Source organism: Lissotriton helveticus, chromosome 10 (assembly GCF_964261635.1).
Source record: "Lissotriton helveticus chromosome 10, aLisHel1.1, whole genome shotgun sequence".
Lineage (NCBI taxonomy): Eukaryota > Metazoa > Chordata > Amphibia > Caudata > Salamandridae > Lissotriton > Lissotriton helveticus.
Genome location: NC_136071.1, coordinates 1145097347 through 1145124466, shown reverse-complemented (window position 1 = coordinate 1145124466; position 27120 = coordinate 1145097347). Strand labels below are relative to the sequence as shown.

Here is a 27120-nt window from a genome sequence, read left to right as displayed (position 1 = left end):
TCTCTAAGCCGGGAGAGTCCCAGGATTTTTGATATCCGGTCCCGGTATCCAATGGCTAGGATCGTATCTTCCATTGTCGCGAGAGTTTGATCTGTGACATGGGTTGCCATAACGAAAAATAAGGACTAGGAATAGGATTCCTGCAATTAGTCCCAGGATCAGGGGAAGTCCGCCAAAAATCGAATGGACGAAATCTGGAAAAATACCCAGTATGGCTTTGAATGGTGTTAATGCCATCGAAAATACTGTCTTAAATACCTTTGAGACCCCAGTGGTATCAGAAATATTTAAGATTTCGCTCAGGATTTCCGCGAAATGTACGGGGGAATTGGTTGATAATAATGTATGTATCTCTGCAGTCGTCCTTGCGACTTGTAGATCATACGTTTCTTTTGATGACGTGAGCCTTGTAGGCGTCTGAAGAAGCACTGTTTTCATTCTGCTTAAAGTGTCTATTCGAATAGAAGTAATTTTCAAACTGGGCCATGCCCTCGCCTCCCTGTCTGGAAAGGAGCTGGGGAACAAAGCACGTCCACAGCACTTGACCTTCGCCGTCGTAGTGACGAGATAAGGAGTCCCGGGCATAAGACTACAACATCTGCGGTCTACAATAAGAATGTAACTCCCATTATAGAGTCTTTGAAAGAATGGTTCTATTTCAGTTGCAGGTGCGCCTTGCTGGTGACATGAAAGGTTGTATGAATTCCCTTCACAGGCTCCGTGCAAACTAATACCGTTACACAGAAGCGTGCCGCTTAGTGACATAGCACAATTGTTGCCACTAAGAAACACTTTCTGTCCTTTATTACTGACACATGCATGTGAATAGGGCAGGTTCCAAGTTGTTTTAAGGCACCCCTTTCCCAATTTCTCGTACATGCCAGCCTGTATATATTTTTGGCAGTATTGAAACCTGAAGGTTGAGATTGGAATATTTATGATTCCGTGGATTATCCATTCACTGACAGGTCGTTCTGACATTGTCAATGGTAATCTTTCTAGTTTTTCAATGCTCAAGATTGTATAATCAGCACCCTTCTGCGCCATACCGATTTGTCTATCAGTAAGGTTAAAGATTTGGAATAGTGACGTTGTGTTGATTAAACGCCAAGGCACATAGCCTGAACGCAGATTTTGTAACGTCCAGCCAAGCTGTACAATAGAACGCAATTGTGACTGACCATGTTGTAATAACAGTAAGTCTTGCGATAATATATCGATTGCTGAAGACACAATGCTGTTCAATGAAAATATTCTGGAGGACAGAGTCATTAACCCATTGTCCACTACAGAAAGTGATTTTTCCAAATTAATACGGTCAATTTCCCGTATTCTTTCTGCTGTTTCAATTTGAGTAACCTTCCAGGCCTCATTGTATGCTGCATATACAGAGGCTGCTATGAAACGCTTTTGACGCTGTTTGCGTGGTCCCAGTATGAAATCACGCAAGTCAGCACCATCAGTAAGTAAAGTTAGGTGTTGCTTAATTTCAGGCAGTGTGGAAGTTTGTAGCCATTGAAGGCATAATTTGCCCACACTGTAGGTTGTTATTATCCCTGGGTGATGTCTTTGGGGATATCTAGGGTCTGGCCTGGTCATTTTGAAAAGCCTGTGTTTTATTCAGGAATCTATCTTGACAGTTATTTGTATCTGTGGGCCAGATCAACCATTGTTTCCAATCAGGATGTGTTCTGTTTTGGTTAAGTATATGGTTTATGTCTATTTCTTCATCTGTTTCAGAGCTATTGCTAAACATTGTTGGCTTTGGAATAGACGGGTTATTTAAATCTTTGATTTTGGCTAAGCCAAGACAGGTGGTTTGTTGAACAGTGTCATTTAAAAATATCATTTGTTCTGGGATCATGCAGGCTCTAAACAAAGCTTCTAAACCCTGTACTTGCCATTCTTTTGTACCCCAAACACTTTTCAAATCAACATTTTTGTCCCAATAATCAAATCCAAAAGTATTCATTTGTTCAAAGAATGAGTCTGAATAAATTAATTTTGTGTTGGTTATCATGGTTTTCATCCCTGTCTTGTTTGACAATTTATAATAAAATGTTTCAGCATTACTAGTGTTAAAACCTTGAAAGTATGAATATTTGTCATAAACGGTTCTAGTGCTCCCTTTTGGAGGTGTAGCACAATGTTCCCATTGATTATAATTTAAAACATTTCTTGGTTGTGCAGATTTATGCAAAAAACTGTTACCATAATGGTTATAGCAATACATACTATCATAATTTGTAGAACCTTGCAAATAATCATGTTTTGTAAATTTAGCAGACATTACTAAGTCAGACATCATATTGTTTATACTTTCAAAGTCCCAATCATCAGCAAATGAGTTTGGTTTTGCAAAGTCACTCAAGGAGATCTTGATTTGGTGTGGATATTTCAGGATCTCGACCGGACCATAAATTTCATAGTCAGTGTTGTCCCAGGCTACCCCACCAGGTATTGGAATTGCTGTGAAGTTGGCTGAAGAAAGTTCTGAAGAAAGTTCTCTTTTCTCGACGTGTGAAGATGTGTGTGGTTTGAGGACCAAGTTGATGTTCTGACTTGCTGTGTCCATTTTAGCATATTTTCCCTCAATGAAGCGTCCCAAAGTAAATACCATGATGAGCCAAAGTATGAGGATAAATGCACCAAAACCCACCCAAAATTCAATCCATGGAGAAACCAGATATGTTTCTTTCAGTTGTTTCAAAAGTTCCTTAGCTTTGTCTTTAAAGGATTTTGATGATGGCTGTGTCTTTTGTTCGCTGAAACCTTCAGAGGAATCATCGAAGTTGATGAAGTAACCAGATGCAGTTCTGTCAATTGTTCCAATTGGTTCAGGATTTTTGTTTCTTGCATTTTCACTTGGAACTTCATTGTAGATTGGTGTGTCTCTGCTAAATGTTTTTATTTGGGTTTTCAGAGGTCTTAGTTCTATTGCATTGTTGCATAGTCCTTGTTGTTCTTCTGTAGGCGTTTCGAATGTGATGAGCCTCTTTGATAGGACCTCTGTACTGGTAGCAAACCTTGGTGTTCTGCTACTTATTGGGAGTCCACTTGGCCTACCGTTTGTTATCGGCCACATGTTGTGGTTTTACCAGGTCGATGGATACAACTCGGTTCTCCTTTTTTCCAGCAAGTGGCGGTAGTACAACTGATCTTGTCCCGTTGACAGACAAGACAGGAACTGCTTTTCTGTAAGAAGGCCCAAATTCCTTCTTTACCGCGATCTTCTCCCTGACTAGATCCCCGACTTTTGGAATCCAGACAGGTCTTGCTGGGACAGGTGGTGATTCTTCAGTGGTTGTTGGCTGTTGTTTCAACTGTATGTTGCTCAGGTCTTTTCTTGTTTTGTTTAAGTCCTGCAAAATAGCCAAACGGTCTTTGACATCAAAGGTTTTTTCTATTACCACTGAAGTCTGACTATCAAGGTCAGAGATCAACATCCTAGTTCCGAATAATAATTCGTACGGACTGAATCCCTTCAGAGAATTTCTTGGCAAGTTATTTAGACTACGTTAAACACTTATTAGATGTTTGACCCACCCAGCTCCCGAACCTAATATCCTTTCTATTATAGATTGCTTTCTGCCTTGGTTTTTTCTTTACACCATCCCATACCCTCAGGAAGGAAGTGAGAAGATTCCCGCTGGGCTGTGCTCATTTGGCCATGTTTCCCCCCCAGGCTGGTTTGCCTGAGTGAAAGAAATGGTCGAACGTAGCATGCTCTTAGCGTATATGCCATTTAGACTCGCAAATCTTGTATAACAGTCCGGACGTCAGCCGAGTGCTGGTGATCTACATTATAAGTGGAAACTAGCCTGTATATGTTAATCGCAAGCCATTCTTTTTGCTGGTAATATTATCTGCCTTGATTCGACGAGGTATTAAACTGCTTCTCTCCCCTCTGCGATCTCTGTTGCAGTTTGGGCAGTTTTTTACAAACATGGTGTAGTGCAGGCTCATGCCTGGCCACCAGTACCGTGATTGTAATTCTTCCAGAGAATCTTTTAATTTAAGGTGTCTGAGACCCTCGCCTATGTGTGCGTCTGCGATTAACAAGCTTCTCCTGTCCATGTTTGGAATCACTCTATCCCCCACTCCAGGGATTCGAGCAAAAGGGACGGAGTTTGCATCGATTATGTATGTATAATTGAGTGGATAGTTGATCGGTAACGCTGAGCAGTCGCCTTTTGATGACGTTTTCACCGCCAGCATTGTTTCACCGTCAATGTATTTTAATGTACGCTTTTTTCGATCTACGGGAGCCAATTTAGTGGCTGCCGCTGCGGCTGTTTCAGCCAATGAATTCCCTACAACGTGAACGCCATCACGTTGATGACTCAGTGAGTGAGTCACGTGAGTCTTTGGTAGTTCTTTTTTCAAAAGAGCTACTTGTTCCCAGAGCAGTCTCTGCTTTATTGGTGCATCTGTGTCATCTTTGTAACCGTTCTGAATCCATGTCTGCAAATCCTTGTTATATGCTTTGACGCAGTAATATGAATCTGACACTATAAGTGTCGGGAATTCGCGATCCGCATTATCTAGCACCATTTTCAAAGCTATTATTTCAGTTTGTAGTTCTGAATTAGTTTCTACTGAGTGTGATTTTGTTAATAGAGGTTTTAATATACCTCCGCGCCACACTTCTTTTGTAATCTCACATGTGGGGTTGTATGCATGTTCTCCCCAAACGGAGGGTTGAGCATGTCCGTCTGTATAGATTACACAGGCGTAATGTCGTAGAGGCAGAATGTCGATTGGCAGAGGATACGTCTTTTCATATTTTAGATTTTTTAATTCTTCTAGTTCTGGATCAAAGTAGTAGTATACTTTGTCCGTTGTGATTGAATTCACCCATTGTATCCATTCCGGATTCAATGTTGTTGTTGGTAAATTACACGGTGTTGTTAGTGCCTCAAAGGCTGATTCTGCTGTTCTGACTGTGATATGTCTACCGTCAGCTATGTCTTTTTCTCTAGCTATTGCGGTTTGAACTGCACGAATGATTTTTCCTGTATTACTGAATTTCTGTTCAGCTTCTGTGTACAAGTGTGATTTGAATGCAATTGGTACCTTTTCTCCCTCATTAGAGGTCAGGTATGTGAATCCGCATCTCCCTGGGATGACTCGGATCACAAGGTTGCGTGTATTATCACGGGTTTCTAATTTTGTTTTAATTAGCATGTCTGTTTGTAAGGATCTCAAAATTTCTGTGTGTGTTTGAGTCCAACTGGATCTTTTAAAGTCTGGTTTAATTAGATCGTAAAGGGGTTTCACCCTTTCTGCTTAATTTGCAATGTATGTTCTTCCGAAATTTAGGAAGCCTAAAATTGACTGTAGGTTTTTTAGTGTTTTAGGAGCTTGGATTACGGCACATTTCTCTAGGAAATTGTCTGCCAGGCTTTTACCTTCACTTGATAGCTCATATCCTAAGAATAGGACCGTCAGATGGGCAATTCTGGATTTTTTGAAGTTGAATTTGTAACCCTCTGCAGCGAACCCAAGTATTATGGTGTTCACTCTTTTCAAGTGAGTCTCCAAGTCATCATCTGTTAAGTAAATGTCATCGACATAAGATAATGCTTCATCATCATATAGTTGTAGTAATTCTGTTACTCTCGCTGAGAATACCCCCGGGCTGTTCTTGTACCCCTGGGCTAACCGACAGAATTGTTTTTGAGTGCCATTTACTGAGAATGCAGTTAAAGATCTGCTCTCTGGTGCTATGTTTTGACAAAAGAATCCATTGGAGATGTCCAAGGTTGTTTTGTATTTTTTGCGCACTATGTTATTCATTAGTGCAGCACTGTGTGAGTTTTGCACTGCAAAGGTTTTGCAACATGTGTTAAGGTGTCGGTAATCCAAAACTAGACGGTACGAATTGTCTGGTTTGGAGACCGGAAACAAAGGATTGTTCATTTGTGAGGTGCAAGTTTCAATCACCCCCTGGTATTCTAGCTGGTCTAGTATTTCATTTACCTGTTTTTTAGCTTCTTGCTTAATTGGGTACTGCCTTTGTGCAGTTGGTTGTGATTTTAACTGGATTTTGTGAGGAGGAGAATCCTCATCCCATCCTACATGATTTTTATATAAAGCAGGTGCTAAGGCCACTGCCCACTTTCTAGCAAGTGTGTATTTTTTATGAATCGGTATTTGATTCGAGAAGGCAGGCATAATTACTTCTTCGCCATGAGGGCACTCCCTGACAAACTCTGGTGGCCAGTCTTTTTCAGCTAGAAGGATGTCATAGCCCTTGGATAGGTTATCCCAAAATAGTCCCCTTATTTTCCTAGTCTTATCTCCCTCTAGACGTAATGTTATCTCGTATATCTTGTGGGGCTTGCTAACTCTGGTATCTGCAGTTTCCACTTGAAGGTATTCATTCGTGTCCACTGTCTCCAGATGATTCATAAGGACTTTGCGAGCTATGCTCACCTCTGCTGCGCTGTCTAGCATTGTCTGAGCCCACTCTCCGTTTTTCAGTTGTGTCCTCAGTATTCTCGGCATTGTTAACTACCTTGATACTGGCTACCTTCTTTTTTGGAAATTGTAATTTCTTTTTTAGCTGAGCAGGTTCCTTGTCTTTGGACTTGGCGTGCTCTTCTCTTTGTTCTGATCGTCCTCTTCTTTCCGATTTCTGCGAGGAATTCTGAAAAGATTGAGAGGGACGTGTATCAATGTCTTGATATCTATCAGGTTTTTTAATATTATCCCTATTTCTAAGGTTATATCTATTCCCAGAGGGGTCACTCTGGGGTGACCTTTGTCTCGGGTTTGGAGATTTCTCTCTTCGCCTAGGCGACCTTCCTCTGGACTGGAATTTCTTTTCTTTAGGATTGGATTGTTTGTTTCCATCCCAGTTCTTTTTTGGTGAATTATTATTATTGTTAAAAAACATTTTTTCTGGACTTGTAGTCAGTTGCGGTTTTACTGGTATTCCACCTAGACTATCTCTGCCTAGTTCTTCATAGGATTTTTCTATGATTCTGGCAATTTCAGCTGGTTGGTCTGCTATATCTGTCTCTTTTAACCTCTGGCGGATCGCCACGTTCGCTGCTTCACCTTTTATGTTGGCTAGTAATATAGCCGAGACCTGCTTGAAGTCTTTCAGTAATTTCATACCAAGAGTTAAAGCAGGTTCTGGACCGTATTCATCTTGAATTTGTTTAAGCACATCTGGTATTACCGAAATGGATGGAACACCGTGCGTTTTTGTGTAGATGGAAGCAAAGACTGTACCCCAAGTGTCACAGTCCTCAATGTGTGGTGCGATTCCCATTGGGAGACATATAGTCAGAATCCTGTGTTTTTCCAGCGGGGTGGTGTCAGGAAACACCGCCTCTATTTGGGTAATTTTCTGTGCCAACCAGAATGGTATTTGTTCCCGTTTAGCTGGAACCTTACCTAGGCAGGATTGGATGTTCTGTGGTGTAATTTTATTTGTGTTCCCCTGGTGTGGGGTCAGTTGTGGTAGTTTAATCGCTGGCTGAATTGTTGAAGTCCGCATTACATACTGAACTAATTGTCTATGAATTTTTAGTAATTGTTTCAGCTGTGTTAATAATTCAGCTGCAGGCATCCTATCGATGTCTGGATGTGGTGTGTATCCGGCTAGGACCGGCCACGTTGCTCCTGGTCTTCCTAAAGGACCGAGCCTTGTAATGTGATTGTTATGTATTAGGGCGCCATCAAATAAGAGCAAATGCTCTTGGAATTTGAGTGGTACTTCCACCTCCTCGAAAGGAGTGTAAATGTCAGGAGGTTCCTCTACTTTGTAATAGTGGAAGTACTTTGTTACAGCATTTGCTGCTGGAAAATGTATCCATGTATAGTATACCTCTGTCTGCCGATATTCGTGTGCCTCAATTACGAATATGACTGTGCCACCTCTAGGTGTCAGTCCATTTTCTATAAGTTTTAAGGTTATAGATCTCCTTTTGGCGACCTGGATGAGTATTATATCCGGGTCTGCTGTTTGCATGGTAGCATCAGCATCTGCTATTTCAGTAGCTAATCTAATTGCCTCTCTTTCATCATCACTCTCTGCCATTTTACAGACAGGATGGTATTATGTTTGTTTGCAGATCAGGTTTCTTATGGAAACAGAGATTAGATGCACAATATTCTGGAACTGTTTTATCCTTCAACGTTGACTTGACCAAAAACCATACATAGGAGTTCCCTCCTGCGAGGTTTTGGAGGATATAACCTTTCACCCACTCCAGACGTCTTTGGAGTATTTGGGAAAAGGGGTCTGAGTGAGAAAGCACGACTGAGTTACTCTAAATGTCTTACGTTAGTTTTATCGCCCTTTCCAAACGCGTTGGGCGCCATGTAGTGTAGCTCCTATTTTCCCAATAGGCTCTGCGCATTGGAATAGTACCTACAGCAGTAAAGGCCTAGACCAGACGTTAACTAGGTCTACTACTGTCGATACTAGACTTAATTTTTGGGTTTGCCAGCTAAGCTCAGAGTTCGCTAGAAACTTTCTCGAATGTTCAAGGAAGGATTAACTCCCCTGATTAGACAAGAAGGGATTTAGTTTCTGACAACCATAGAACATGACAACTTTGCTCTCCCCTAATCAAGAGTCAATCTCAAGAGTCGTGTGAGCACAAGGCAATTATTTTACTCAGTCAGTACGTGCATTCTTAGTCTCATCAGAATGTAGAGAAAAGGAAGAGACGGGCGTGTTCAATAAAAAGGTGTTATTTATTGATCAGTCTCTTTTCTCGTACAAGAGAAATGGATCGATATTATTGCAATACTTATAGTTAAGTAAAGTGCATACATTAAAAGCAATAGTATAAAATAATACTGTAAAAACATTGATATGGTTTCTGAGCCATATGATGTTTTAAAATGATTAAAATATATTTACATACACATATACATTTGACTAAACGTACTCAACTGGTGTTTCTAAATACGCCTACCCCGTGTACCTGACCTAAGTCTAATGCGTGGGCGGGAATAGAAAGTTACAGTTTAAGTTAAGTTTGTTTTTGCCAAGTGAATAACTAAAGAATTCTCTGTGAGGGGTTATTCAGTTCTGTACCTGGAATTTAGGATGGATGAGGAATGGTATCTCTTTCTCTGCTCTCGATATTCCAGGCTGCCTGCGAGGGCTACCCGGAAGCGCCGGTGCTGGGTCTCTCGGCTTGAGATAGTAGCGCGTCTCTCAGCGCGTCAGGAAGGCGGGGCTGCTGCCAGCGGGGTCTGCTTTTGCTCTCGGCTTCGGCAAGTATGGCTGCTCCGTCTTGTCACCACGCGTGTGTTTGCATAGGGCAAGGTCGGCAATATTTATACCTTAAAGGTGCCGGGATTGACGTAAGGATGGACATAGGTACGTCAATAAAGATGTCATACGACTTGCTCGTTAGCACATTCTTTACTAAAGTTCTCTGTGAAATCAAAACAATGGCCGCACGGATTATCCAGGTTGTCATAGGTTTGATTTGTTATGAGAACGTCGTATGCCTTATCAGGGGCTGGAGGAATGTCGCTTGTCTAATTAGATCTCAAGCGTTATGACCTAATCAGATAACACGTTCCTGTGCCGTAGTGTGACTGCGTCAGATAACGGTATCTGCATCATGGGGGATTTCTTGCCTCATGGGCTGACTGTTAGTTAACTTGATAGTTAGTTTAACCAGAATAGGGTCAGGAATAGGGGGATCGATTCAGAACCTATAGAAATACACGACATTCCAAAGGATTGTAAACACTGCCTAACCTTTTCTGCCAAAACTCTTAAGGACAGGAAAGCCAGGCCACTACTTTGGCTCCAGAAGAAAAACACCAGATCAGAATCCTTTTTGGATGAGGAGGTGGGTCAAGTCTCTATCCACCTGAACAAACATTAGGACTCTTCCTTTTCTGTAAAAGACCCTAAAAACTGAAGGTTGTTGAAAAATCATCAAGATCTGAAATACTGGCCTCTAAAGACTCCTCTTTGGGCGCTCATCAGAAGAAATCGTCCACTTCATTTTCTTCTGTGCCTGTCACTCCTCAGAAAAATGCTCTGTCATCGAAAATGAGACAGTTGACAGACCCGTCGTCCAAAACAGTGGCTCAGACGAGAACTTTGTCAATGGCTATCCCCATTACAAAAGTGATGACTGTCACTCCGACCACGACAACAACAGCAGTGTCAATGTAAGACATGATGACGATGATCATTCCGTCAATGACGGTTTTAAAATCACCATAGCCTAAACCAGTGACAGTGACTGTCACTATTAGGAAGAAGATCTCTTCATCAATGGTTTTGTCGACAAACCCATGAAAGAGACACAAAAAAGCACAATTTTTGCTGAGAATGTCTCTGCTCCGCTTAGACCAGAACTGACATTGCCCAACAAGGAGAAATCAGGTGACGAAAGGCTTTTCGATTCACCTTACAGCCCTTCACAATTAAGGGTGAACTTTCAGGACATGGATGATGAGGACGATCCTAACAAGGACAGTTCTAGTTACACTGAAGGGGACTATTTATTCACAGCTTGCCAACAACCATATCCCATCGGCATGACTATTTCCAGGAGCCCTATCCTTACAAAGAGTCCTCTGAAGAACCTCAAGGCTCAAGGGAAGATACCATTGCATTGCCCATCTCTTTGGTCACTGATCTAAGGGGCATGCTAAATGATTATTATACGTGTTTTCCTGAAAAACATGCGCCAGTCCTTCTCACTCCAAGTTGCATGGAGGCACCTTTGCCTATAAGTCCTGCGCCTGTTCATATGTAAGAGGTCAGATCTGTACTTCCTATCATCACCATCAGAGATGATTATATTGACAGCGATTCAGATGATCAGCCTGATGAATGAGAATTACTTCAAGACCCAAATACCTTGGGTTGGGAGTGGGCTGAATATGTCGCTCCATCATCACCTTCACTTTTCCCAGCAAGTTCTCTTCCTGAGGATAGTAGAGGATTTTAGGAATTACTGGAACGTGCTTCCAAGAGATACGATCTGCCTCTCCCAATCAAGCAAACAGAATGACTTCTGTACGATTTTAAGGACTCTGCAAGGAAATTTGTAAAATCTATACCCATTGTCAGTTATTAATAGGAAGAAGGCTTAAAGTTATTGAACAATCTTTCTTCAGTCACTGCTGTGGTCCTTTAGATGGCCAAAACATATAAGGCCTCTGTATCTTCACCAGCCTGCTTGATAGGGCATTCATGTACAGATTAATTGGTTATGTGAGTGGCACAGTGATGCTCCAGACATCCTTCTGCGCCTTCTTCAGTTCCACCAGATAAGGAATGCATAAGGCTCAACAACACATGCACATGCTTTGCTGCAATGGCAGCCACCTCCATCAGAGCGTCAAATGCATTGGCCATTCTGGGTCGCTACGACCGCCAAATGTGGTCTGATCTTGCATTTTTCCTCGATTACCTTCCAGACGACACGAAGAAAGAGGCAAAAGAAATTCTGCAAGAGGGTACCAGGGTCTTGTCTGAGATTATTGATATGGCTATGGACATATCATCCACTGCTTTTAAACAGATGGTGAGCATGGCAGTTTTACGTAGACGAGGCTGGTTAAAGGCCACCTCTTTCCGCCGTAATGTCCAAGCCAAGATTTTGGATATGTCCTTTGATGGGGAGAACTTATTCAGCAAACACGTGGATGACTCAAATATAGGAAGAAAGTTAGTGTTTACCACTCCAATTCCGTTCTGCCCAGATGTCTTGTAATAACCCCAGAGAAATATTTAAAATTACTACTAAAAATCTACAACCCAGCTCCATCCAAACAACCAACTGAAAGATGTGATTCCTTGGCATCCTTCTTTAATTAAAACATTCTGGATATCTGCCAATGCTTTGAAAAGGACGATGGAAGTGTTAATGCTATCCCGCCAACAATTATAGTGATAGGTGTCCCTCCATCCTTTTCCAACTCTCTCCCCTTTCCTTGGAGAAGCTGACTGTTCTATTCAGTAAAATTAAATCAAGATTCCCCCTTGACTCGGCTACCCCCATGATCATTGCTCTAAAGCATGAAACTATCCTCCTTATTCTGCTCAAAATGGTTAATCTGTCTGTGGAAACGGGGTTTGTACCCCAGTCCTGGAAGCAAGTGATGGTTAAAGCCATCTTGAACAAGCTCAACCCTGACCCTGCCTGTTTGGGAAACTTCTGCCGTATTTTACTCTTACCATCTTGTAGTAAGGTGGTTTAAAAACATGTCAATAGATGTCTTTCTGGCTTCTTGGAGGCCAACTCTTTCTTGCACCAAACACAAACTGGCTTCTGTCCCAGACATAACACCACGACTGCCGTTTTTCGCAGTGGTGGAAGAGGCCAAAAAGAGATTGGATTTAGGGTGAATGGTGGCCATTGTACTCCTAGACCTCAGTGCGGCCTTCGACACTGTTGACCATCCCACACTTCTGCACAGGGTTGGTAAGGCTGGTAGTACAGGGAAAGCCTTGGACTGGGTTTGTTCTTTTCTAAACTGGTGAACATTTCAGGTTTTTGACAAGCGCTGTACTACTAGTATCCGGGCTGTCACCTGCAGGGTCCTGCACGGGTACTCACTCAGCCTCACATTATTTAACATTTACCTACAGCCATTGGAGGACATTGTAGCACTTCTCGGGATGTCCATTGGCACCTACTTCGATGACACCCAGGTGGTGTTTTCACGTACGCCTGGTTCTGATCCACTCTCAGTCAAGCTTGGATCCTGCTGGGAACAAATAGCCAGCTGGATGAATTAATCCCATCTCAAGCTTAATGGAGCCAAAACTGAATCAATGATAGTTGGAAATATGTCCCCAGCCAATAGGATTGGACTGGGCAACTCACCTAGGTTCCCCCTACAAATAAGTCAACTATAAAAATTCTGGGAATGTGGATTGATGACACTTGTGTGCTGCTGGTACTGCACAAGATCATGCTCCTGTAGCCTGTGAGGCAGGTGGTAGTCCTGGCACTAACTCTCTCTCGCATGGACTACAGTAATTTCCTGTACCTGGGCTCCCCCAAGGCTGCCATCCAGCAACTGCAAGTGGTACAAAATGCAGCTTCACATATGTTAGTGGGTATTCCCAGGAACAATTCAGCCCGGTATGGGGTTGAGGTAACTACATTGGCTCCTAATTGCTCAAAGAATTTAATTCATATCCCTGTGCATTGCCCTGGGAAAGGCCTGGCCATCCTTCAACAGCTTGTCACCCACAATGCCCCCAATATGACCTACTGCTTGTCCAACCCGCATCTGGTCACCTTTCCTGGAGTTAAAAGAGCCAGAAAAGGAGGGTGCTTCTTTCGGTTCAAAGCTGCTAAGATCTGGAATTCTGATGGATAATTTTGCCTATGGATTCCTCGCCTTTTGAATTATCCTAATGCGCAGCATTCCATGGAAACTTTTCTCCTCAGCTCAACCACTTCGTCGAGGACATCACAATTGAACACCTCCACAAGCAACTCTGCGTGATGTCATTGGAGCCACAAGCAGACCACATCGGCATGCTGCCGTCAGTTCCCTTTTTTCTGCGCCATTGACGCGTAACATTTTTCTACCAGGCTCTCCATTCTTTGGAGTTTCTTTGTTGCTGTTGTCCTGACTTTGTAGCCGTCAAAGATGACTACTCTGAGGAAGTCTGGCGTGAGGCCATGCAGAGAATCTTGGGCCAAATGCCTATCACTGACCCCCAATACGACTGTTTGTGGTGCCTCTCTTCGGATCATGATGTTTGGACATGCACTTCGTGCAAACGCATGAATTCGAAGGCCCTGTAGGAGAGAGAGGATAAATTATTCATGGCCAAGGCCAAAAAGCAGAAGAGGAGTCTCAGGAGGTCATCTGCCCGATCAAAGTCACCAACTGCTCATACTTCCAGGTCTTCTAAGAAGCACAAGAAGTGGTTGTCAGCGTTGACATGTTTCAGCCGGCAAAATTAATACCCCGGCATGTTCTACATGGCGCAGGGATAGACAAACTATGTCGGGCAACAGCTGACCTTAAAAATAAGTGTGATAACAGGAAGCTATTCTCACTCCCCCGCCAGTTCGAGTTTAAATATTTTATAAGCTTGGTTCCTCTCCAAGAGCGAGGGGCTCCACTACTTTTTCAACCGAGCACTGACTCGGAAAGGTGACATCCCCTTCACTTCTCGATTTAAAGGAGGTAGGGTGAGCACCTAGGGATTACAGTGTTGAGAATCCTGAGGAAAGCCGGGGTATTAATTTTGCCTGGCTGAAACATGTCGACGCTTTTGCAGAGTGGGGGGTTGGCGTCTCATAAGCTCCCCAACACAGCATCCACATTTTTCGTTCTAAATCAGGGTACCTAACATTAAAATTATGACAAAGACTCCCTGATATCAGTTTTACATCACTTTCTCGGCACATTTTTCTCACCTGTGATCTTACACTGTATGTTGTATTGTCTTCCCCCTCCCTATTGCTCTACCTCCAGCGTTTGGTTTGTGCGGAGGTGTGATAGCAGCTCTATGATGAAGCATGACACAGCTTGCTGTGTGTGAGGGCAGTTTTACTAATTTTGTGTATTTCCCCTACACTCATCCACCTTCACGTAGCGTTATTATCCCTCTTCTATTTGTGAGATAAAGTCCTTTGTACAGGTCTTACAGGGGAAAGGGCAGAGGTCATAGGCTGGGTGCTGTCGACAGTAAGTCTCCTCCTCCTCCTCCGCCTCTCCAGCCATTGTCGCAGGTAAGCAGCTCTACCTCTGCCATCCTAGAGCATGCTTGTCCTGTGGGAGGACGGGTGTCCCATTTTGTACAACATTGGAGGTCTGTTACTACAGACATCTGGGTTTTGAACATCGTAGAGAATGGGTATGCCCTATCCTTCTGGGAGTTCCCCCTCCTTTTCCTCCCTGTCAGGGCTTTTGTTCGGAAGAGCATCTTCTGCTTTTCTAGCAGGAGGTTCTCTCATTGCTGCAAAAGGGTTCAATTGAGGTGGTTCCAGATTAGGAAAGTGGTCAGCGGTGCTCGTTTATTCTTTTCTGATTGTGATAGACCGTGGGGTTGTAGGCAACAATGCGCTGTATTTTCATGCTATGTGTTCTGCTAACAAAAACTGATTTAATTCTAAAAAATGAGAGAAAGGCAACACAGATATTCTGACTGATAATCAATCAATCATATCATTTGTAAAGCGCACTACTCACCCGTGAGGGTCTCAAGGCGCTGGGGTGGGGAATGCTGCTACTGCTCGAAAAGCCAGGTCTTGAGGAGTTTTCTGAAGGTCAGCAGGTCTTGGGTCTGCCGTAGGAGGATGGGGAGAGTGTTCCAGGTCTTGGCGGCGAGGTAGGAGAACGTTCTGCCGGCGGAGGTTTCTCTTCAGAAGCGAGGGCGAGGTCGGCGGAGCGGAGCTGGCGGGTGGGGGTGTAGAAGCTGAGTCGTTTGGTAAGGTACGTTGATCCGGTGTTGTGGAGTGCCTTGTGTGCGTGGGTGATGAGCTTGAAGGTTATCCTCTTGTTGACCAGGAGCCAGTGCAGGTCTCTCAGGTGGGGTGTGATGTGGCTGCGGCGAGGGATGTAGAGGATCAGGCGTGCAGAGGCGTTCTGGATGCGTTGGAGCCGTCTCAGGAGTTTGGCTGAGGCTCCTACATTGAGGGCGTTTCCGTAGTCCAACCTGCTGCTGACGAGGGCCTGGGTGACTGTTCTTCTCGTTTCAGTGGGGATCCACTTATAGATCCTGCGGAGCATGCGGAGGGTGTTAAAGCAGGAGGAGGAGACGGCGTTGACCTGTTTAGTCATGGAGAGGGTGGAGTCGAGGATGACCCCTAGGTTGCTTGCGTGGTCGGTGGGTGTTGGAGTGGTTCCCAGTGGGGTCAGCCACCAGGAGTCGTCCCAGGCCAAAGGGTTGGATCCGAGGATGAGGACCTCTGTCTTGTCCGAGTTCAGATTTAGTCGGCTGTTCCTCATCCATTCAGCAACGGCCTTCATTCCTTCGTGAAGGTTGGTTTTGGCGGTGTGGGGGTCCTTGTTGAGGGAGAGGATCAGCTGGGTGTCATCGGCATAGGAGACGGTGTTGAGGTCGTGCCGACGGGCGACCTGGGCGAGCGGGGCCATGTAGATGTTAAACAGAGTTGGGCTGAGGGATGAGCCCTGGGGTACACCGCAGATGATCTCAGAGGCTTCGGAGCGGAAAGGGTGAAGGCGGACGCTCTGTGTTCTGCCGGACAGGAAGGAGGTGGTCCAGTCCAGGGCCTTCTCTTGGATCCCGGCATTGTAGAGGCGTGTTCGTAGTGTGTGGTGGCAGACCGAGTCGGCGGCTGACAGGTCCAGGAGGATCAGGGCCGCCGTTTCTCCGTTGTCCGCAGGGTCCTGATGTCATCGGTGGCGGCGATGAGGGTAGTCTCGGTGCTGTGGTAGCTGCGGAACCTGGACTGGGAAGGGTCCAGGATGTTGTTCTTCTCGAGGTAGCGGGTCAGTTGTTCGTTGACGGTCTTCTCGATGACCTTTGCCGGAAACGGGAGTAGTGAGATGGGCCGGAAGTTCTTGAGGTCCTTTGGGTCCGCCTTGGGTTTCTTGAGTAAGGCGTTGATCTTGGCGTGCTTTCAGCTCTCCGGGAAGGTTGCTATCTCGAAGGAGGTATTGATGACATTCTGGAGAAGGGGTGCGATGGATATGCTGGCTTTGTTGAAGATGTGGTGTGGGCATGGGTCTGACGGAGATCCGGAGTGGATGGTGTTCATGATCTTGATGGTGTTGTCGTCGTTGATGTTGGTCCAGGAGAGCAGGCGGTTGGTGCGGATGGTGGTCGTGGGGGTGGAGGTCTCAGTGGTTGACGGGGCGGTTGTGATGTTGATGCTGTTGTGGATGTCTGCGATCTTGCGGTGGAAGAAGGTGGCCAGCGAGTCGCACAGGTCTTGCGAGGGTGGGACGTCATTGGTGTTGAAGCTGCGGTTGGAGAGTTCCTTCACGATGTTGAAGAGCTCTTTGCTGTTGTGCGCGTTGTTGTCTAGGCGGTCTTTGAAGGAGGCCCTTTTGGCAGATCTAATGAGGTGTCTGCGGGTGGCGTTCTTGTGGGCTGTGCGGCTGTCCGGTGTTTGTTCAGGGAGCCAGATCTTCTCCAGCTTTCGGCAGGTTTTCTTGGAGGCCCCGGAGGTCTTCAGTGAACCAGCTGGCTTTCTTGTTGGTGTGACTGTTGGAGGGTTTCTTGATTGGGGCGAGGGTGTTGGCACAGTTGTTGATCCACTGTCTGAGGTTGCGGGTGGTGGTGTGGGGGTCGGTGGGGTCGGCGGGTGGGCTCTGGGCGAGGATGTTGGTTAGCTGGTCTTCGGTGACTTTGCTCCAGCAGCGGCAGGGCATCTGTTGGGTGCGGTGGTGCGTGGTGGGTTTCTTGAAGGTGAAGTGGATGCAGCGATGGTCAGTCCAGTGGAGTTCGGTGGTGTGGTTGAAGGAGACGTGGGGGCTTGTGAAGAAGATGGGGTCAAGCGTGTGACCGGCGGAGTGGGTGGGTGTTGTGACGAGCTGTCTGAGTGCGAGGTTGGCTAGGTTGGCGATCAGGGTGGTGGAGTTGGTATTGTTGTTGTTCTCGAGGTGGAAGTTCAGGTCCCCGAGGAGGATGTAGTCCATGGAGGCGAGGGCGTGTGTGTTGACGAAGTCGGCGATGGAGTCGCTGACTGTGATCGGGGTCCGGGAGGTCTGTAGATGAGGGTTCCTCTGAGGTGGTGTTGGGGTCGGTGTGGATCTGGAAGTGCAGGTGTTCGGCGGTGCTGAGGGTGTCGTCGGTGTTGGTCGAGACTCTGCAAGTGTTCCTGTGGACGATGGCGATTCCTCCTCCTGCTCCATTGGTGCGGTCCCTGCGGGTGATCATGTAGCCTTCCGGGACGGCTATGGCTATGTCGGGTGCCGAGACGGGGTTCAGCCAAGTCTCCGTCAGGGAGGCGACGTCTGGGGAGGTTGAGTCGAGTAGGTCCCAGAGTTCAGTGGCGTGTTTGCGGGCGGAGCGGGTGTTGAGAAGGATGCATCTGAGGTGGTTGGGTTCTTTCCTGGTCGGCAGCATGGTGGGGCGGATGCTTGTGAATCTGCAGTTCCAGCAGGTGAAAGCTCCGTGGGTGTGCTTCGGGGCGGCCAGGAAGCAGGTGTGTGATCGTCCGGTGTTGAGTGCGTGGAGGGTTCTGGCATCGTAGCGGTGTCGGGCGTCGTGGCATTCGCAGTGTCCAGGGGTCCTGGCACTGGGCGCGTTCCAGGTGCGGACGGGCACAGATCGGCTTGCCTTAGGGGCGCCAGCGCCGCGGCCGCTGCGCTGCCTCCATATGAGGGGATGTGGGAGGGAGGAGCAGCTGGGAGGCGGGGCGGCGAATGGGATTGCAGGGGGGTGGGGGCAGGGCTGCAGGGACGCAGCGGCAGGAAAAACGGGCAGGGCCGCGGGAGAACTGGGCACAGGAAGGACAGGGCTCAAAAAATTCCCTCGACCGCTCGCATTGGCGAGCTAAATTTAATGAGAGCCAGCTGTTTTTTGGTCCTACTCGCCCTTTCTGGCGAGTAGGAAGACAAACTAACTTTTGTCCCATGTCTCTGAAAACGGTGCAAATGTAACAAATTAACAAGATTTGAAGGCATTTTTATTGCTCACAAAGTGAATGAGCAATAAAGATGCTTTTAAATCTTGTTATCTTGTCACATTTGCTCCGCTTTCAGAGACAGAGGTCAAGTAGGTTGCAGTTAGGTCGAGGAGATTTTTCAAGGCACTAGACCTGCAGAACTAGTACCATTTTTTGGATTTTTCGAGCCCTGAAGGAAAAACAAGTTTAGGCAAGAAAACAAGTTAGGCACAGGGGAATAAAAATAAGTCTTGGCAAGAAAGCAAGTTTAGGCACAGGGGAATTAAAACAAGTCTGGGCAAGAAAGCAAGTACAGGCACAGGGGAATAAAGACAACTCTGAGCAAGAAAGCAAGTTAGGTACAGGGGATAAATACAAGATTAGGCATAAACAATGCAGGCAGAGCCGTGCAGCAGCGTGGGGAGCGACCTGCCTGCGAGCGGGGTCAGAGGTCACTCATACTGATACTTCTTCCTGCAGATTCCTCACCTGTAGAACAAAGACCAGGCATCAGACTGGATCAGGAAACTTGAAAGCCATGAGGTTGCTGGTAGAGGGTGTTGGACTCAGTCGATGCCGGAAGTGACGTCAGGCGACTCCACCAAGGACATAAAGCACCCCCCTCCGGCGCATCAACATCACTTCCCTTTATCCCACACCTTTGACGCCGATCCACAGCTTCACTCTGAGGACATTTTTCTCACCAAATGCCCCCCCCTAAAAAGTCTGGGTTTAAACACTGTAGGGACTGTGAGAGGCAGATGTTCATTACAGACACTCATGAGGTCTGTCTGTGGTGCTTAGAATCTGACCATGACTCGAAGGGCTGCTCATTGTGCCTCAGTATGCAACACAAGGCCATCAAAAAGTGGTTGGCCAAGCTTTTCATATCCTGTGCGATGGATGAACACTGATGCCAAAAACATACCCAGAACCGTTTCCAATCGACCAGGAAGTAAAAGAAGCTTTCTAAATTTAAGTTGTTTCATCACTCTCTGTCTCCCACAGGTCTTTCATCCTCAGAACCTTGATGCCCTTGGATCATCTGTGCAGCTCTGCTCCTCCATAGATCCAGATTAGTACAGACCCCACACCCAGGCACATGCGTTGATTCTACTCCTGATGCAGACTCCGGCCTTTACTAAGTTGCTGGCGCCAGAACTGGACCCGGCAGTATTCCTCCTTCTATGTATGCCATCTTCACAAAATCCTCGATGCCGTCGAGTGCACCTTTGGGCCAGATGGCCCTCTTCATCTGCCGTCGGTATTAGTGCTTGCAACCCATTGCTTTGACCCAACTCTCTGCTTCTTGGTTCCACAACCGGTGCCATGGACAGTGTCTCCACCACCGTCACCTCCACCACCACTTTCACCTCCTCCAACTCCAGACATGATGTTGTAGGAAACACAGCCCTACCTCAAACCTAGGATTCACTCTTAAAGGGAGGTCCTGAGGCTGCTTGAAGAGACACCTCCATTAACTTTTTGTGACAGATTCTAACTGTGTTGAGCATTTCACCGGTGCTGAACCTGTTCAGGATCCCCTTGCTTTTAGGGCCTGTCTTCAGCCAATGGGCTAGACATATCACTGGAGCTGCCTATGGACTTCCCCTCTGGACCACCATTGCCAGAGGTTGTGTCTTCGCACAAGGTCATGCTCAGCGCCACAGAGGTGTTGAACTTGCACTTGCCAACAACAGAGGCCAACGTCTTCACTGAGGTTCTCTTGCACTAATCGACCTCTTCAGAACTAATGAAGGTTTTACTAGAACAGACTATGGTGGCTTGGAAGAAGCCTTTCTCTGCTCCCGCAATAACTCGGCTTGTAGCCCTCAGTTATCTGTCTGCACCCGGGGACCTGGGATTTTCTTTCCACGCACCCTTGTCCAGAGAGTTTGGTTATCCAGGCAACCTGTTCGGGAACCCAATTGGGCAGTGCCTTTCCTACAGCCGCTGCTGACAGGGAGTCAAAACAATTGGAAGCTTTTCTGCGGGGAGTATGGCCTTGAATTTAACTGCCAACTGCTTCCTCGACAGCTACAAGCAAGCATTGTGGGACATGGCTCAGATGATTCTTCCGCATGTTGCCACCAACATGAAAGGGCATTTTCATTAGTTCATACCCATGACCGGGCAGAATACCTCCTATTATAATAGTAAGCCTGGATTGGACAACACAAACTCCTATACAGGGGCTAAGAGTATCTCAGTGACAATGCATCGCTAAACTTGGCTCAGGATGATCAATTTCTCATCCAGTGCCCAGGCTAACCTGTTGAAATGCCCCTTAAACAGCGTGCGCTTGTTCAGAGATGAGGCCAACTCAGCCCAGGAGCAGTTTAAGGCCTATAACTAGGTCTTTAGGCCTTCAGATGACATTGAACAAGGACTTCTTGTCTTTTTGCTGCTTTCGTGGTTTTGGACAAGGCTCCTCCTTTCGTTCCTGGCAGTACACACCAGCGCTCCAGCAGCAGAATCCACTCAAACATCAGTACAGAGGCAGTGGTAGAGGTAAAGACCATGAATCCGCCTTGCAACCCTCGTCCCTCGTCCTCTTCCTAGTCTTCCTCCCCTTATGACCCAGGAAAGCAGGCGTAGTTTTCTTCCCAAAGTGCACACAGACCATTCTTCTGGCCTGGATGGCCATTACTTTGGACCAGTGTGCCCTTCAAATTGTAGAAAAGGGCCACCCCGTTCCCTTCCTTTAGGCTCGCCCGCCATCCCACCTCTTCCCTCCTCTCCATCTTCAGACCATTTGGCCATCCTACAGCAAGAGGTGGTAGCTCTCATCCTCAAGGGAGCTGTGAAGTTAGTGCCAGAGAGGGAAAAGGTTTCCTGAATTCCTCTAGTCAAACACACATGTTGGCATATGAGGGCTCTGCATTGGTGCCTCCGCAGGCAGAAGTACCAGACTGGGAGAAACCTGACGGACTCCATTGTGATCTCCCTCAGCGCTTCAGAGTAAGTGGCTATGAAAACCTGTGGAAAGGTGACCTGTGGAAAAGTAACTATCTCATTCGCTGAAGTTAGAGTGGACATAATGTCAATGTCAATGTCAAATGTTTTTATATAGCGCACTTATCACCAAAAGGTCTCAAGGCGCTTTGCAGAAGAAAGGCATTAACCTACCAGGGTGAAGCACATACACAGAAACTTATTGGGGAAAGAGCCACGTTTTTAAGCCCCTTCGAAACTCCAAATGGTTGGAGAGGGACAGAAGATGTGTAGGTAGCTTATTCCATAGTTGGGGAGCCACATATGAGAAGGATCGGCGTCCATTCCTGGACGTCCGTACTCTAGGCTGAAACAGCAGAAACTTAGAGCTAGAGCAAAGTGCTCTGGTCGGGTTATACCAGGCTAGTTTTTTTGTTAGATAGGAGGGGCCGATGCCGTGAAGAAGTTTATGGGTTAAACTCAAAATTTTAAAATGGCATCTTTGGCTCACAGGGAGCCAGTGTAGTTTTTTAAGGATAGGTTTGGAGGGAGACCTGGGAGGCAAACCCAACACTAGCCTTGCCGCCGCGTTCTGAATAGTTTGTAGTTTGGTTAGTAGGTTCTCATTAATGGAGGCAAACATGGCATTTCCATAATCGAGCCTACTAAAAATCAGTCCCTGGACCAGGGTGTTTCTGGCTTCAATTGGGAGGCAATTAAAAATTTTGCGCAGTTGTCGAAGAATACCAAAACAGGTCCCGGCAACCTGGTTGACATGAACCTTCATTGAAAGATCCCGGTCAAGCATGATCCCTAGATCTCTTGCAGCTTCTTTAGGCTCCGGGCAAGGCCCTAGATCAGCGGGCCACCAGTCCTGCGACCAAAAAGTCGTGGCTTTCCCAAATAGTAGGATTTCAGTCTTACTGCAATTGAGGTGAAGCTTATTATCACTCATCCAGTTTTTAATATGGGTCAGACATTGTTTAAAACGGACACAGGTTTCATGGGAGTTAGATCTGCAGGTAATAAGTACCTGCGTATCGTCTGCATAAGACACGGTGGAGAAGCCATAAGATTTTATTATATGGGCTAAAGGACAGAGATAAACATTAAATAAAAGGGGACTGAGAATGGACCCCTGTGGGACCCCTACAGAAAGAGGAATAGTGGCAGATGTGTGGAAGTTCATCCTGATGTGAGAGTGGCGATCCTTGAGGTAATCCACGAACCAGGCCAAAGCATTGCCTCTGACACCAACCTCCCACAGCCGATGTTTCAAAATGCTGTGGGAGATGGGTGTCAAAGGCAGCAGAAAGATCCAATAGTACCAACATTGCCGATTCGCCCCTGTCCAATGAAAGTCGGATGTTATCCACTATTTCCATTACTGCGGTTTCCGTCCCATGAGCGGCACGGAAGCCAGATTGTGACGGGTCAAGGAGTGCATGCATTTCAATGTACGAAGATACCCGTTTGTTTACCAGAAATTCAAGAACCTTACCAAAGTAAGGTAATAGAGAAATTGGTCTGTAGTTGGACACGATGGATGGGTCGCTATTCGGCTTTTTAAGTATTGGCCTGATTTGCGCCAATTTCCAGCTGCTAGGGAAGGAGGCACTCTCAAAGGAGGCATTAAAAATACTGGTCAAAACATCGGCCAGCAAAGGAAAGAGATCACCGCACTTACGGGGGAGCAAAGGGTCATTAGGAGATCCTGACTTCATTTTCTTGAGTGCCACTAGCACTTCAGCAGGGGAAGTGGGCTCCAATTCTGTCATGGACGGAGAGTCCATGATTCCAGGGGCGGGCTCAGAATTACAAAAAGCCTCCACGCCTGCAGCCACACTTAACGGTGAGGAGGGGAATGAGGAGTATATTGCCTGAATCTTATTGTGAAAATAGAAAGCCAGTGAACTCACCCAATCTGGCGAGGGGGCGAATTCAGATTGCTCGACCTGCGGTGCGGTAAATTCCTTAACTATTTTGTACAGTTCTTTACTAGATTGGGAGGCCTTATTTATTCTTTGAGAAATATAAAGAGATTTCGCTGCTTTTATGTGTTTCATATAATCAGAATGAATAATGAGTTGGATACAGTGCACAATATCTGTCTCCTCATAAACACTTTTTAGCTACTGTTAGTTTCAGTGTGTACTGTGTTTCTTGACATGATGAGAGGGAATAAAGGATACCAACACTGGGAACAGTTATAATTAAGTAATTTTTTAATTCACCAGAGAATTGCCCATGATAAAACATTAGCAATATTGTGAAACTATAAAGTGTACACTACAAAATGAAGGTTGTTTTTTAAACTCAGACGATGCTATCAGGTACAAACACATAATGTAGAAATAACTGTTGTGCTGGGATCCAAGTGTATTTCTGATACCTAATGAAACCTGTGTGCTAAGGGAAAAATAATGTGCGCAAATGATAATTGTGACGGTTTTGTATCTTTTTGTCCCAGTGACTGCTGATGGTAGCACAGGAGTGAGGGCAATTTCTGCTCAATACGAAAATAGGTGTAAATTGAGTTTGGACCACATCACCAATCCTGTTTGAATTTCAGTGACCCCTTAAGTCCCACAGTTACTGACTTCATGCAATTGATTTTTATTGCACTCACAACGATTCAAGGTGCAGTTCCTCTATGTGAGAGTAAAACCAGTAAATTAGTAATTGCAGAATAAGTGCTCAGCAACTACCCTTACTCACCAACACTGGTTGATTGTTCAGTTTTGTCTGTTTGCATTTGGGGTTTGCTAAGTAGTTTTGAACATAGGATATACCTCTGTATCCATGATAAAATCATTATTTTCCTAAAACAAAACTGGTGAAAATAAAAATTGTGCTTCTGAAATCACAAACTGAAGATGTGTTAATATGTGGGTTACTAAAACAAGTAGAAAAGTTAATTTAATAACTTTGATTTGTGGTTAAAAGCATTTGCTTCAAATTAAATTTCTTTCTTATCTTGAAAGATGGCCCGGTATACTTTGCCCTGATCCAAGTACTGGAAAATATGTGCGTTATGACTCTGATGGAGACGTTGAAAGATACCATGTAGAATTCCTGGGTAAACCCCATACAAGATTCTGGGCATCAGTAAAACATGTTAAGTTATATCAGGCAACGTTTCAGGTAGGTTTTTTGTTTTTTAAAAATAGTTGAATACAAGTTTATGCATTCCTTCTTCAGAAACTACATTTTATCTTTCTTTAGGACTCTTATCATGACAGCAATTCGCAATTTGTTTAATGGTGTGGACCACCAGGCCCATCCAACCTAGCAATTTCATGCCGACTTTTCAAACATATTTTTTATTAGGTTTTGTTACACAAAGTACATCATATGACAAAAGCTAAAAAGTCACCCCTCGCAGGGGGCCTCTAGATTCAATGAGACTGTAAGTGGCTAATTTCATGCCGATTTTTAACATGCATGATCCTATACTGTATCCAGTATGCCCTTTCATACCTTAAATTGAAATTTCCCTTGTCATTCTGACCCTTTTGAATTTTTTACTGTGTTCATCTGTAAGAAGCTGGATTATTATTTGGGGTAGACAACTACCTACTTCAAAGAATAATCAAAACCCTTATTAGGGTGAAGCCTGCAAGTCACTAAATTAACGTGACCTCAACCCCCTGGGAGATATGGCACAGAGCTGAGATGCTTATTTAAGGGCAATGTATAAAATGTGCAGTATCAAAACAGTAATGAAGTCAAAATGCAAAACAATAAAAAATACCAAACCGATTGGGAAATAAATGAGTGGAATTTGTTTAATAAACAAAATGCCACAAAATGACGAACATCCAATATGGGAAACTGAAGCGGGATTTTTTTTTTGAAAATAAAAATACAACCATGCCCCCTCGCCATGGGAGTTATCTCCCATAGCTAAGTGTGGGCATTTTGCAGTTTTCACTGCTCCTACTGCCAGGGTTTTACTGGTGGTGGCGGGCAGTGGAAACTGACCTGTATGTCCGCCTATTTACTTCGATGGACGGACATACAGACCACCCTCTGAAGGTCCTTACTCCGTCGGGTAATTGGAGGCTTGTAACCACGGAGGAGATGGAATAGTCTCCACCGTTGTTATACCAAAGTCCTCCCGCATTTAGAGCTGGTGGACGGACCATTATGTTGGTGTAAAGGATACTCTGTCGCTTTTGCGATGGAGTACCCTTTCCACTAACTTATAAATTAGGCCCATAGGCTTTTAAGTCTCGATCCACTACAGGAGTACACTCCTACAGTTCAGAAGGGCATCAGGGAAGGCACTTAGAGGCTCACAGGTTGTTAAGCAGAGGCCAACAGCAGAGCTCAGTCCAGGTTCAGTTGCTAGCAGTCAGCTGTTTCCTTTCAGGAAAATGCCTCTTGCAGCTTGTGTTCCTGTCATCACCCAGGAAGTCAGCCAAGTGACCTTTACAGGCCATTTCTTTTTTCTGGGTAAAAGAGGGAGCAGGGCCAGGCCTTCATGGGTTATCTCATGTCATAGACAGCAGGTTCAGTCCTCTTTTCTACAGGCCAAGAAAGTGTTCTTGAGGGTGCCTGGAGTTCCCACATTTATGCTTGGCACGCGCTGGTGATGAGAGTGCCTCCTGGTCCCACCATAACTAATGGGGTAAACATTCCTGGGACAAACCCCACAAACTTTGTCATTAACACATGTTTGCCTTACTGCAAGCAGGACCAAAAGTCTATTTTCCAGGGCATTTTCAAAATAGCGAAAGTCTTTTCCACACTAAATATGGACTCTGAGCGATGAGGATGTGTGTGGGGAGTGTGCTATGGTAATCCTAGTGTGCTCCCACATGTAAGGCGAAAATACAGTTTGACGCACTGTACTCCCACCAAACCCTAAGATAGAACTCTGGTAGGAAAAAAGTAAGGTCCTCAACCAATCAAACAGACAATCCACAACAGTTGTCTTTACATTCTGTTCTTTCCCTTTCAAGTGCATCCCAAGTGTTGAATGTGTTTTAATGGAACTGTCGGGCAGGATTTGACACTACTGTCAAAAGAATACCAGCTGCTCCCACACTGAATTTTCTGTGGAGTTTAGAGGAGTCATCTCTGTCCATTCAGGTAAGCCTGTTGTTTGATTCTGGGAGAAATTTCATCCCTAAGTCAGTCCTATTCAAGGCTAATCGTTTGCTGGACTGCTGCTGGAGAGCTAATGCAAACTAGCCTCCATGAACTTCAGACAGGAAAACTGTAATTTTGCAAAAATTACTTATCATTTAAGAGATCTCCATTGATAGTCATAATCAGTCAACAGTCCTGCCCACGTGCCTAGATCCACGAGAACGTTTTCACAATAAGTGTAGATGTCTGCCTTTATTCAGGAAGGGCTGAAAAGTCATTTAAGAGACTTATATTATGCAGCCTATAGGAACAGGCTACAATAGCCTAATTGTTCATCTTGTACTTTAAAAAAGAGCCTGGGGAATTATATATGGATATAATTTCATTATGGTTTTGTAAAACAGCATAAATATCGTTCACAAACACTTTTTTGATAGAGTATAGAGATGAAGGGAAACAGGACAGTGTAGCCCCATAGGCTTTCATTGAGTTAAAAATAGAGACCATGCCTTTAGCAACCAAGAGATCACCAGTATCT

At 45.3% G+C, this 27120-nt stretch overlaps 1 protein-coding gene across 7 annotated transcripts in view; it reads left to right on the top strand.

The window, feature by feature from the left end:
* Positions 1-27120, top strand: part of ZCWPW2 (zinc finger CW-type and PWWP domain containing 2) — a 918117-nt gene that overhangs the window by 165772 nt on the left and 725225 nt on the right. For all 7 annotated transcript variants that reach the window (XM_078663943.1, XM_078663945.1, XM_078663946.1 and 4 more), the window contains exon 3: positions 24470-24629. In XM_078663943.1, coding sequence (XP_078520069.1) covers positions 24470-24629 — 160 coding nt within the window. The remainder of the gene's footprint in view (positions 1-24469; positions 24630-27120) is intronic.